General features: G+C 44.8%; 1 protein-coding gene across 2 annotated transcripts in view; it reads right to left on the bottom strand.

The window, feature by feature from the left end:
• TBCK (TBC1 domain containing kinase) overlaps positions 1 to 14,417 on the bottom strand; it is a 1,508,203-nt gene that overhangs the window by 1,059,669 nt on the left and 434,117 nt on the right. For both annotated transcript variants that reach the window (XM_085641401.1, XM_085641402.1), the window contains exon 11: positions 4,417 to 4,555. In XM_085641401.1, coding sequence (XP_085497527.1) covers positions 4,417 to 4,555 — 139 coding nt within the window. The remainder of the gene's footprint in view (positions 1 to 4,416; positions 4,556 to 14,417) is intronic.

The raw sequence follows: 14,417 nt of genomic DNA, 5'->3' as shown, positions 1-14,417 counted from the left end.
AACGTGGGCTTTGTGCAGTCCTGTGGGAGAATACAGACTAGTAAAAAATATTTGTTTTTAAAATGCTAATGTGGGGTACGGGTCTGTCAGCCATTATATGCCGGTAATTGGTGGGTAGACTTGGCCACCTGCGGGGGGTTTGACCCAGGCCCTGTAGCCAACCCAACACAGACTACAGCCTTCAGCATCGTCTACCCCTTCCCCTAAAAAATAATATGGAGAGGGAGGCTTGCGGTGAAATACGTGGGAGGCACAGTAGAAGACCAAACAGGTTTCAAAATGGAGAACATAAAAAAATTACACTAACATTTGAACACCCCAGCACAGTGTAGAAAATCAAGATCACAAAGATGCACTTACAGGAAAATTCAACAGACACTTGAGATATACTAGGTGAGAGGATGCAGAATTATTTATCTTTGTTCCCATTTGGGCTTTGCAGACGAGAGGAAACCTTGAGCTTTCTCAGGCTGAATGAAGAGATGGACAAAGCCCACCCAGCTTCTCCGAATGTCATTTAAAGCCTCCTTGTCCATAGCATTCATCTCTTGTGTCAAGAAGTTGAAGTGCCTACCTCTGTAATTGCATGAGCATGGCAAGCACAGATATATGTAATATACTGTTTTGTTTTTTAAGGACCACCATTTCATCCTTTTACTGCACTATTTTGTTCTTCCCTCTGTCAGCACTTAAGTCCTCAATGAACGTGCCCATTCCACAAGACGCAAAACATGACCCTCTTGTGTGGATTCTTTTTACACTGTGTATGCCACGTTGAACAAGGTGGTTACCCTTGAAGACCTCTATGTTGATGAAATTGAGAAGAGTCTTGATATACTGCCCCGCTGGATGGGAATCCCAATGCTCTCACTCTGGCTTCCCACACAGCATTGTCCAAGTCCTTCAACAGTTTTTTCAAATATGACCATGGCAGCAATGGTGCAATCCGTGCTGTTGGAGTTCTGTAATATGCTTGAAGCCGTGAGATAATGCTACTTTATTCAGCAATCTTTGCACCTTGTGTCCAGCACTTACCACCCAGAACATATGTGTTTCTGTACAAAAAAGACTTTCCCCTCAACCTGCTGCTTGACTTGTTGACCAAACAAAATCGATTACCTTCAAGAAGGGCTAGGCATGGCAATGATCACCAGGCCCCAATATCCACCATTATCAGCATCCTATTGCAACATCAAGGGTCTGGAAATGAACATTTGTATATTGCGATAGTCAGATTTGGTCTTATTTACTTTGGGAGGCATTGGGATGAATAGCTCGGCTAAGCACAACAACCTAAAGTGTCCACACAGGTAGAAAAAACTCACTATTGCAATACTCACTTTAATATGCTTCTTCCATAGTTTATCAACTTTAACTGATACTCTCACACCTGCTGAATGCAAAACAATCAGGCTGACAGCCCCAGTCCATTGAGTATTAAAACCTGTACTTCTTCTGTCATAACGCTTCAAAAATCATCCCAGCCTCCTGGCTCCATCAAGCTTCATGGACTATAGGATCAGCTCATCATAAATCTACCTTTATCACAAAAGCAGCTCAGTCCCCGTTCTGCCTACGCAAGAGTGCCTCACCCTAAGGTTGCTTCCAATGTGGCAGCGCCATCCATCTGGAAAGGACACATCTTAGAGGAAGGCCTGTTTCTCAGTCTTCCATCAGCCAACCCAAGTAACAGCAGCACTCAAATCAGGTTGAGTAGGTGTGCAGCAGCTTCTCACACACCCTGCCACCCTGAGAATGAGACCATCTGAAGCTCAGAAAGTGAGCCACACCTCAGCTCCATGCAGAAGAGATGCTTGTGGAGCCTAGAAAGTTTCACCCCTCCCTTTTCAAAGGGACAGAGAGCGGAGGCTGAACTCACTGATGTAAATATAGCACAACAGAATTATGGATAGTTGAGACAGCCATCATTTGTGATCTTATTGTCTTCGAAGACAGTCAATGAATGTTATTGTCAATTATGCTTTATAGGCATCTTCACAAATAGATTAGCAACAATAATGGTGTTGTTGAAAACCTGCAAGGTAATTAATGCCACTTTAACAAGCAGGCAGATCAATAGACGTCATTGGATAGAAGGTAATGTGATTACAGTGTTTTAAGAGAGGATAATGAGAACACACTTTGGTTATATATGGCTACCACTGGAAGCCTCTATTGTAAACAAAAGGAACAAAATCCAGTTATTAATTGCTAATATGTAACAATGGGTACCACAAGTGGCTACCATCTGTTGTGCCCTCGCCACAGGAAGCACTCACTTCCTATGATGCTGCCTCGCCCAGATCTCAAGAGACCCAGGCGTGGTCGTGAAATAGCAGTCTCAACTGCCTTCAGAGACCCAAGTGAGGCAGAAGAACAGAGGTGCTGCTAGGCCTGCGCTAACAGCCTTCTCTCATCAGTATGGGTCTCTGCAAATCTGTGCTGACAGAAGACAACAACCAATGTTGAACAGCAGCTCTCTGACTGCCACTGACGTGACACCCTCTGGGTGGGGAGGGGATAGGAATGGACAAAGTGCGATGGCGCTGGTTGTAGGATACAAATATTATTTTTTGTATAGGTATGGAGAGAGTCATTTTCAGTGGCTGGTGGGGGGTGAGTGGCAGGAGGTCAGAATTTTATTTTTCATTTTGACTAGGTGGTTGAGGAGAAAAATGTATGTCGAGGAGAAGGTGGCTATAGGTAAGGTTTTTTCTTTTTTAGTGTCTGGAGGGCAGGCTACATTATGCAAGGCTCTTTCATTACTCCTCTGCCCCTGCATATATGATGGAAGCATAGACAGATGATTTGGGGAGGGGAGCTTAAACAAAATAAATTTATAAATGAGTAAACAGTGAATAACAAGAGATAGTTTTCGTCTCGGTTTCTCAGTGACAACATAGAAAACTCAAGCTTCGCTTTCATCCCTCTGATGATACCAAGAAGGCATTCCGCGTACTCAACATTACCCATCTATAAATCTATATGTTATACATGGCTTTATTAGGAAGTCTCGATCGGAAATAACTGGATCAAAATCCAGATAATCACTGCAATAGTGTCTCAACTGGAGGTGCCCAAAGTGTCTACCCACACTTGCGACGTCACAAGGGAAAGCCCTAAATTCTTCTTGTTCCTCCACTGCACCTAGGTCTCCACAGACCCGAGTACAGGGCCAGAATGGCAATTGGTGGTCTCACTAGCTTTCTTCTTACTTACCTGATCTCCAGACCAGATGGAGACAGGAGAACTGGGGCAGTGCTCTGCCTTCACCAAAGGCCTTCTCCCACCTCCGCGGACGTGTCTGCAGGCCCACGATGATAGGACAAAACGTCCTGCGCTGAAAAGTGTCTCTTACAGAGCATCGCACCAGCACTCTGCTCTCAATGTGAAAGTGGAGGATGCAGATTTAGGGAATTGAGGGTGCGAATGGCACATATGTGAAAGGGGGTGGATGGCTGGACGCCAGGTATGTTTATGCTATTTATGCCCCCTCCCCCCATGACTCCTCTCTATACCAGTGCATAGCTGTAATAAGTAACATAAAACTGTACATGGTTAATAGCTGGGATGTTTTTCACCTCTGGGTTCAGAGTGACATGAATGTAACTTAGAACCCCTCATTGAAAACATTTCTGTTAGTCAGTCTCCCAGCTATAATTCTACATTTTATCCAAAACTTCCTAAAAGAGGATACACCATTTGTTGACAAATTCTAATTAATTGCTGAAAGGAGAAACGGAGGTCTACTACTGCATAATGTTTGAGTGAGAGACGCTACATCTGGGCTTGGTGGATTAATGCGTCCACTGTAGGGGCCTGTGTTCGACCTCATGGTCCAAGTTCAAATCCTGGCAGGTCCAGTCAGCCTTTCATCCTTCTGAGGTCGATAAAATGAGTACCACTGAGTTGGGTAACAATAAACATCTGTTATTCAGCGCCTTGATACCCTTGTGTGATACGTGTGCTTTACAAATACATGTTATGGTAACCTAATAGAAGATAAATGGATGTAGGAGGCTTGCAGTTGAACATTATATTAAATGATCACATAAACCACAAAATGCCTCTTAATGTATCCACCCTTCAAGATACTGCCACTAGTTGCTGCATAACGTACAGGGGGCCTAGGTATATCTGCAGAGAAAGGGGTATATGATTCATCTGACATCAAAGGTGTATATGACTACAAATACATGCAAGCTATATTTGAAAGCTAGTTAGTTGCTAGCAACCTATATTTTGGAGGCTGTGATGCCTGGACACTACGGTGTTAAGATGAAAGCTGAACCAGATAAACATCAGGCTGGCTTCATGCAATCTCCTTACACCAGTTCTAACTCACTGATTCTATATCCTGGTCATAAAATACAAAAGCTTACATAGAGAAGACGGCTAACATTTGACTTGGCTTACTTGGGCAGTGTGCAGATTGGTGGCTTGGACAGAATGATTTCCTGGTTAATGAGCTCCTTCTCCAGATCTCCACCAGCCAAGCACCAGAGGTAATAAACCTCGTCAATCGATCTTTCTGAAAGGTAATCGCTGCTCTCACCTTTCGATGGCAGCAGAAAGAAACGAGCATTAGAAAGTTTTAGTTAGAGGAGTCTGTGAATATATTTGCAGAACACTGCTGACTGGACAGCACTCTTAAAACAAATTGCAAGCAGAGCATATTATACAACGAATCAAGCTACAAAGTGCTGTTACAGCTTTAGTATCTGCAGACAAGTATTCTGGGGAAATGTGCAACTGAATAGTGTACCACAGAGCTATACTTTCACAAAACTTGCCATCGTCCACACTCTCCACCCCCCCCCCCCACCACCCCACAAGAAAACTCCTCCCCACATATCCCTCCGTGAAAAGGAAAGGAGGAAGAGAGATTAGTAGTCAAGCATTACCCACACATATTGCTCTTATCAATACAGCCACAGACCACATTTCCATGGAACTGACCACTTCTTTGCTACCTAAGCATCTTAATTACACTTTCAGGCCCTTCTGGAAGAAAAAAGGTGTAAATAATAAGGCACTCAGCTGTTTTAGTAACTGTGTTCTGTGTTCACAATGTATAACGACTAGCCCGGTGTTCCCCACCGAATATATAGCCACATGTATGACCATTTCCTTTTGCGACTCACAATTTTCAAGTCGAGAAAGGAAAAATACTAATGTGTCTCAGACACATTTTGTGATTCTAATGGGGTCGCAAATGACCTACCTCATCAATATTCATGAGGCAGGTCACAATTTCCGACCCACTGGTAACAGGCAAAAACATAGGGATGGTGGCCTGCTGTGGACAGAAGACACCCATGGGACCACTGCCTGCTCTTAACGTTTTTGTTTTGTTTTCGCTGCCAATTACAAAGGGGAAGGGCTCCCTTGGGGACCCATTCCAGTTTGCCACTAACTTATCACCTACTTCAAGTAGGCGGTAAACTCCGATTGTTTTGCGACCGCATTCTGGTCGCAAAACAATTGTACACCCCCCTGCGACTCACTATTTAGAAGGGACACCCTTGGCACGCCCCTTCCTAATAGCAACTTGCAAAATAGAGTTGGTAAATGCTACAACCCTTTTTAGCAGTTGCTAAAAAGGGTCATAAATGTGGCCCATAAACAAATACGGTGGGGTGCATTTCATCCTCAGTCAGGCACTCCCACCGCCAAACAGCAATACTGTGTGTTTCCTGCGATTCTGAGCTGCAAAACTCTGAATACGGTGTTATTTACCCACATTAATTTCACCAAGTATTGCAAGGAAAAGTGTACAGGGGAGGGGGGGTTAGGCTAGTGCGAAATTTGCTCATAACTTGTAAATGCCAATTCCGGAGCAGAAACACATGTGCAGCGTTATTAGCCAACCGAGAATGAAGGCCCAAGTTAGAAGTCCCATGTCAAAAATGACCAATCACTATCCTCTAGAAATGTATAATATACTAGGCTATACATTCATTACAAAAGCTAAAACACAGCGAGAACTACGAGGACTGCGCTGTCCTCGTGCCCAGAAACTGGGTCTTCAACTTCACTGTTCTTTAGCTATCACTGGCAAGCAGGATGGCATTCTCCTGTGACACTGCCAGGAGCCATAGGTATGGGAGGGCTGCTGGGCTTATGATTCAGTTCTCAGGAGCTCCACCATGCCAGCGTTGGAAAATGCAAAACATGGCACTGAGGATGGAATGAAGGACACCTAGAGAAACAAGTGGGGTGGACACTCTCCCCAAACTGTGCTTGGAACCTGGGAGCCATTGAAAATCTTTGCAATGTGAGAATCCTAAAAGGAGTTGTTGTTTTATTTCAACAGTTTAATGCATAGGCTCTGTTGGATAACACTTTATTGATTTTAAACTTCACTCAGGTTGGTACTAGCATTGAGCAAAGCCTTATGGTGTTCGTTGAAATAGGTGTAATTCTCACCATGCCTGCCACTATTCTTCTCATTTTATTCTCTGTATTTCTTAATATTACCATGAGACCAGCCTCTAAACCCTGTGTAATAGTATCTCCTTTGAAGCAGAATTATGTAACCATGACAAAGTTGTTTAATTTCAATAAACAGAAGTTTAAAAAAAAAATATTACCATGAGTTTCTTCTAGTGTTGAAAAGCAGCATATTGTGTAGAGTCCCTCAACGGTTCTAGTTAATGTGGCTCTTCACCTCTTTTGAAAATGGTATGTTTTTACACTAACAGTGGATAAGTGGATATCTTTTTGTTTGACGATGAGTACATTACCTCTATAGATTCGCGCCGGGATACTCCTGAGTAACTGTGCACGCAATAAATGCATATAACATAACATGTTTAAGTGACAGTTCTAGGTTACCTGAGTGACACGATCTTTCATTGATATTTAGTCAAATACACCCCAAATGTTTTAACTTCCTATGTAAGGTTAACCAAGTGCGTAGCTTGGTCGGTACGATTGGGGGCAGGGTGAGCTTCAAATTTCCCAACAATCACGCTGGCACATAGGGGGTCTATTTACCAAATTCGCACACAGTGCAGCAGCCACAAATGCTGTGCTGCGTGAGAAGGAGAGAGTAGGAGAGCGCCATATTTACAGAGATATGGCACTCTCCACCCCACTCCGTAGCGCTGGCGCACAGTCAGGTAGTCGTGCGCCACACACACACCTTTGCACCACAGTTCAAGGGTAGCTGCATGAGTCTAGCATAGGTTTTGTACTTCCAGTACAAAATACAGTGCTTAGACTAACTTGAAAACGTGTTCCACTTTGTATGTGTTCTGTACAGTGCAATACATATGCAAAGTCGGAAAAGAAAGGAGAGATAAAAGCATTTCTCCTGGAGAATGCCAATTTGAAATGGGCATTATTTTTTGACGCAGAACTCTGTCTACTTTTTTTTTTAGTAAATAGGGTATTGCGTCAAAAATCATGCGAGGTTGCATGGGAACGCCAATGCACCACCCATGGACCGTCCAGTTGGCATTACGGAATGCAAAGCAGTGCTATGTGCTTTTTAGGTCTCGCTGAGACAGCGAAAGCTGTCTCTTTGAGACATTTTGTAAATGGGCTTTTCAAAGTGCTGCCGCGGCCTAAAGCTTCAGTGCACGTGAACGTGCACGCGCGCAGCGCCATGTGTCTTTCCCCCGCAGCACGCGATCGCAATCGCGATCACTTTCACGGACGCGTCTGCTTCACTTTCGTGGCCTCGCGGCCAATGCTTGTTAAGACCCCGCCTCTTTTGGTGTTTTTTTAATGAAGGATTCCTTACTTGACAAAGTATGACGGCGTTTGATTTCATTTCATCGTCACTTTCGTGGCCTCGCGGCCAATGCTTGTTAAGACCCCGCCTCTTTTGGTGTTTTTTTAGTGAAGGATTCCTTACTTGACAAAGTATGACGGCGTTTGATTTCATTTCATCGTCACTTTCGTGGCCTCGCGGCCAATGCTTGTTAAGACCCCGCCTCTTTTGGTGTTTTTTTAGTGAAGGATTCCTTACTTGACAAAGTATGACGGCGTTTGATTTCATTTCATCGTCACTTTCGTGGCCTCGCGGCCAATGCTTGTTAAGACCCCGCCTCTTTTGGTGTTTTTTTAATGAAGGATTCCTTACTTGACAAAGTATGACGACGTTTGATTTCATTTCATCGTTACCAGGGTGTCAGCTCAGCTTTAGGGCAATGTGACGGTGTTTGCCCCCACCCTATATCGATCTGTGACGATAGGTTTGAGTTACCCCCTTGACGGGGTGTGAGTCTTCATCATGTCCTGTGACACGTACCGCCCCTTTATCATGGTGCTTGCCCACCCTCCTTTGGCTTTGACAAACAGTTTGCCCTTTTTCACGGCAGTCATTTCGATAGTGTTTGCCTTCTGCTCTTTCGAAACCTATTACGGGGAGAATCTCACACCCTCTTTAAGGGACTGGCAGTACGTTTTGCTCCCCTCTCCCGAGATTTGGGACGTGGGTGTTTCACTTCACAACAGGCAGTGACGCGGAGAGATAAGCTTCCTTTAACTAGCTGCAATGCTCCTCCCATTTGTCACGCTGATAGGTGCCCCCTTCATGCACGGTTTGTATGTGAGCACTTATTTTTTTTTCTGGCACATACGGGGGTTTCTCCCTTGTACGGTGTTATAAGAGCTGTTTCCCCTCATTTGCAGACTTGTGTTGCAATTTCTCCCCACACAATCTGACTGTTCTCCTTTTGCAAGAGGACACATCTTTATCCTTCAAGCTCTCATTGGCTGTTGCAGTTGTCGAGGTGACCGTTCGCAAAAAGTGTCTCCACTTACAGGGCTTGTACTGCCTTTTCTGTGAAATATGATGAGTATTTCTGCATTCGAGAGGTTTGGTGAATGTTCTACTTGCACCACCTGATAGTCACAATGACTCCATTCCTTTTAGTGTCTGTAAGGTGCTTGCCTTCCTGTGTTTTGTTTTACCGCATGTTCTTCAGTGTTGCTTGGTTTTTCTGACCCTTTAATGATCTTTGATGACCCTTTAATGATCTTTGACAGTCCCCGACCCTTCGTTTCAGCGACTGTGAAGTGTTTTGGGAGGAGGTGCATTGACACGCACGCCACTGGGCATTCTGCACTGTGCAGGATGGTGATTAGTGGGGGTTGGTGGTATTGTGGCAGCTGTTAGATGGTAATGTGCTGGAATACTGTGATGAGTAGCATGTGACGTAAATAAGGTTGTTTAAATGTGAGGATTTTACATATTAAGCAGCCACATATGATCGTGTCTAAATCTTGAAGGGCACTTTGGAATGGGATTGAAGCCAAACTACTTGGTGCCTGAAACAAGGTGTGCAGTTGAATGGAGTGAATCGGTGAGAAATGTCAGTCTTGAACTGATAAGTCATTGCTACTGTCTCAGTAGATAGTAGTAGCGCGGTCTCCTTGTGGACATCTGAGTAGAGCGACCATGTCATCAATGATGACGATTTTCGTGTAAATTATGGTGTCTAGGCGTATTCATAAAGCAAACTTATTGATTCATCTAAGATTTCCAGTAGTTTCATTAAAAAGATTAGTATTAGGGCTAGGATGGAACTGCTGTTTAGTAGCTCGGAATATGTATATCGGTGTGATTTTTGTTTGAAACACTTGGAAACAAATATTGTCTGTAAAGAGTTGATGCTTCCTACTTTGGAACTGTGATTGAGATGCCGAAGTTTTATGAACAGGATTTGGGTGTTCTGATGAAATGCCGGATGGATTTGATTGATGGTGAAATTAGTTTATATTTATTTGATAGAAGGGTATTTATATTTATATTAATTTTAGAAAACGAGAGCATCCTTGGTCTGCCATTCTCAGCACGATATGGATATGTGGAACCTTCCATAGACTGGTTACTGGTGGGTTCACAAGTGCTTTATAAATTGTAGTGCCCTAGAGAGAATCACTGCAGTGTTAATGTACTCAGATTGGCACTCTTATTGGTAGTTATGCTGACCATGGTGCCACAGCCAGCTTGAGTGCTCAGATAGCCTACACTTCAATTGGTAAACTGCTTGTAGACCAGCTAAGGACTGTCTGGTCTGTAAAAGCACTAGTACAACACTCTTGATAGCACCTGAAAAGTTTGCTCTTGCTTGTTGGGGAGCTGTGAGTAGAGCTTTGCAGACAGGCATTTTAACGTTTGAGTGGATTGTCTAAAAAAGTTTTGTCTGTGCCAGTACCACCTCTGTTCTGAGAACATGTTTTGCGGTCTCAGCTGCTCTTGTGTGCACCAGTTTCTTGGAGCCTTTTGGTCAGGTCTGTCCTCACGGTAAAGTCTGAGTAGCCCAAACACTTGCTTTCCCTGAAACCATCCTAATTCTTTTTTTCGTCACAGGTTTTTTAGGTCTTGCTGAGACAGCGAAAGCTGTCTCTTTGAGACATTTTGTAAGTGGGCTTTCAAAAGTGCTACCCACATGGTTTTGCTGGCCTAGGGCTTGAGTGCACGATGGCGTGCACGTGCACAGCTGCTCCTCTGCTCCTTGCATTCCCCCCTCCCTTCTCACCCAGCCCTTTGATGCTCTGCTCGATTACTTTCACTTTCGCCGCTTTGACCCTTGCATCCCCCCTCCCTTCTCACCCAGCCCTTTGATGCTCTGCTCGATTACTTTCACCGCTTTGATGTTTGATCGCAAACGCGATTACTTCCGCTTGGCATCCGTATGGATGTAAACAAAGTAACGCTAATACCACATTTTCTGTCACTCTTGTGAACAGGTTTGCTGTGAATGTATGAATGAGAATGACGTTTTAGAATACGTTGCATGGAAAAGGCCTCACCCTCCACATGTGTCTCCTCCTCACCCTCCACATGTGTCTCCTCCTCACCCTTCACACGTGTCTCTCCTCACCCTACACGTGTCTCCTCACCCTCCACGTGTCTCTCCTCACCCTCCACGTGTCTCTGCTGCACGCCTCACACTGCTGCACGCCTTACACTGCTGCACGCCTCACACTGCTGCACGCCTCACACTGCTGCACGCCTCACACTGCTGCATGCCGCTGCACGCCACACACTGCTGCGCGCCTCACACTGCTGCACTACTGCTGCACGCCGCACACTGCTGCACGCCGCACACTGCTGCACGCCGCACACTGCTGCATGCCACACACTGCTGCACGCCACACACTGCTACACGAAACATTGCTGCACGGCACACACTGATGCACGCCACACACTGCTGCACACTGCTGCATTACTCACTGCTGCATGCTGCACGACACTGCTGCACGCCGCACACTGCTGCACGCTGCACACTGCTGCACGCCACAGTGCTCCATGCCTCACACTGCTACACGAAACACTGCTGCACGCCACACACTGCTGCACGCAGCACACTGCTGCATGCGGCACACTGCTGCACTCCACACACTGCTTTTATGCGAGTTTATGCTACTGACATTGTAAATGACAATGGGCCATATGTAGGAAGGCAAATTGCGATCGCAAATGCTGAAATTCGCCGAATTTCAGCGTTTTGCAATTTGGGCAGTGTGCTATGTAGTACACAAAAACCCACATGCAAAATAAGGAATCGCTAAATTTGCGATTCCTTATTTTGCTAATGCATTTAACGAATCCCAAATTGCGATTCCTTAAATGCAATGTAGGAAGCACCCAAGTTGTGCGATTTTGGATTAAGGAATCGCATATTACCACCAACTTCAGGTTGGTGGTAATTTGCGATTACTTAGAAAAATGCACTATTTTGCATTTTTCAAAGTGCCATGTGGCGCACACACATGCCCTTAGGGCATGTATGTGCGCCACATGTGCACCCATGCTCATTTCAGGGGTGCAACAGGGTGTCCTATTGACACCCTTGCAACCTTTTTTTTTTTTTTTTTTAAAGTTCCAAAACCTTTATTATCACCTGACACAGTCATACATCTCCCGCCTACAACCTCACGGGCCGGCTCCAGATAACACTTCCCCACATATTCCCCCATTCTATACACAGCCACGTGGCCGACAACCCGGAGGTCCGGCGGCAGATACCTGTTGATCAAACATGACAGTAGAACTATGAAATGCCCCATGATTCACCCTTGCAACCTTGAAATTGCATTCTCAATTTGCGATTCTCTAATTGAGAATCGCAAATTGAGAATGTCTTCCTATTCATTCCTAGGGGCCTTTTAGCCCATAGGAATGAATGGCAAGGTATTCCTTATTTGCGAATCTCAATTAGAGAATCGCAAATAAGGAAAAGGTGGGATTCGCAAAATATTTTGCTAATCCTACCTACATTGCGTTTTGCTATTCTCTAATTGCGATTCCCTAAAAATTGCAATTAGAGAATCGCAAAACACAGCCTACCTACATATGGCCCAATGCCTTTTATTTGTTTTAAAACCAAAACATAAATAAAAGGCATTGTAATTTTACAATGCCAATAGCTCAAACTCTTATAAATGCGAGACCTATTGCATTGCAAATGCTTGTTTGTATTACTTTCAAGTTAATTTCCAGCACAAAACAAGTTTTGCGCTGGATAGTAAACTGGGGGAAAATTGATTTTGCGTCAACCATCCATGGAACGTCCCCTTGGCAGTAAGTAATGCGAAGCAATGCTATGCGCTTTTTTGTATTACTTTAAAGGTGATTTCCAGCACAAAACAAGTTTTGTCCTGGATAGTAAACTGGGGAAAAATTGATTTGGCGTCAATTTGCGTCACAAAGTACAGAAAATATAAGTAAATATACCCCATAATGTTAAACCACATACACCAAGCAGGGGGCACGAGAGGGGCTTAACAGGCAGTGGAAAGGGAGACTAATGCAGACTGGTAGAGGTACTCAGTGAGAGAAAACACATTCTTTTGTGAACTAACCAACATGGTTTCATTCTCTTCCCAAACAGATAGAAGGTGCAAGTATGTGTGCATTTTTAGTTTGTGTGTGTAAAAATCCTCAGTGAAATACGATGGACACCTCACCATATCTGACTAATAGCATCTGTACCCAACTGTTTATCACAAAATACATTTATTGCGGGGGGCGTAGCACCCCAAACACCCCCCTTTGAAGCTATGCCTCTGAGGTTAACTATCACAACCAAGGTCCATGTGGCATGTGAGGTGCTCATCTTCATTATACAGCCAACCAATTCTGGTCCGTCCACTGCTTGGTAACCCCAAAGTAAGTGTTGATGACTCATGCACAAGGCACTGTGTAAAAAAAAAAGGGGGTTCCCCCCATTTAATCCCCATATATTTTTTACTTTCTGACTACGTAGGAATCAGAGTAAAAATGTACCATTAGTGCAGATCCATTGCCACTTTGTGAGAACTGTACAACTTATAGCACTATGAGGCTCTCTTGGAAGATCTTTCCATAGACCATTAGAAGCTGCGATTTTGAAATGTCCCAGAATTGCTGTGCAGGAGGTTTGGGAAGGGGTGGAGGGATGATGTGGCTTATGATTGGGTACAGATGCCCATCTTCCAGAAGTTTCAACCCCCAGTTAAAAACCCCTGCACAAGCAAGAGAAGAGACACTTGAAAACTCATTGGACCTGAGAGTGATGATGACAAAAGAAACCCCAGCTGTAAGGAGAACCAATTTGACTCCCCTACAAGGATGGGCTGAAGGACTTTGACTTCAACTGGCACCCAGGGACTGGGAGTGTTACTCCAGGGTCAGTGGTGCTGGGCCCTTTACGGCCTTGGGGGAACAGTGGGGGGGAATGGACCTGCAGGGGGGCACTAGAGGTTCCCCTGGGACTTCGGTGGACTGGTCACTGACTTTGCTGCTGACACACAGGTGCCCTGCAAGATTAACAAAGTCACAGGGCCTGTGGCATACGGCATAGAGGGTATTCTGATGAAGGGCTAAAGAAGCCACTGGGCAAACGAAAGCGACTTGTTGGCTGTTGTGGCAAGGGAAGAGGAATAGGATGACTGGTGCCCTATGCCCGGTCTGTTGGATTTGTGTCCATGGCCCCGAAAGTACTGGGCTGTCTGCTGCATCACTGGTTGAGAATGCTGAGACTGATAATATGCCAACCATATGGAATAGCCCTTGAATTTACAGAAATGGGGAGGACAGTCTGTGCAGGAGTCTACAGCCCCAGGGAACATGCTGTATCCCAACTATCATTAAAGCATTTCAAAGCAGAATCCGCCTTCTCTCCAAAGAGGCGAGACCCATCACAAGGCATGTCCTTTTGTGAGACCTGTACACTGCCAGAAAAATCCAGCTGATTTCATTCAAGTGTGTCTGCACAGCACACCACTGGTTTTGACTGGTCTGCCAATGCAGTCCGTGGTATTCTAATCTGCATAGAGGACTAACTTCACCACGTCCTGCCAGCTATGGATCGTCTGAGCCACAGAGGCCCTATGGTCCTCCAGGACCTTCTGCAAGATCTCGCTGGTCAAGTTACAAAGGGGTATGTATGTATCAGCCAAACAGACAGACTGAG

The sequence above is a fragment of the Triturus cristatus genome, chromosome 2_2, assembly GCF_964204655.1.
Source record: "Triturus cristatus chromosome 2_2, aTriCri1.1, whole genome shotgun sequence".
NCBI lineage: Eukaryota > Metazoa > Chordata > Amphibia > Caudata > Salamandridae > Triturus > Triturus cristatus.
The sequence above is the reverse complement of the archived record's forward strand: the minus strand, read 5'-3'. Positions and strand labels throughout refer to the sequence as shown.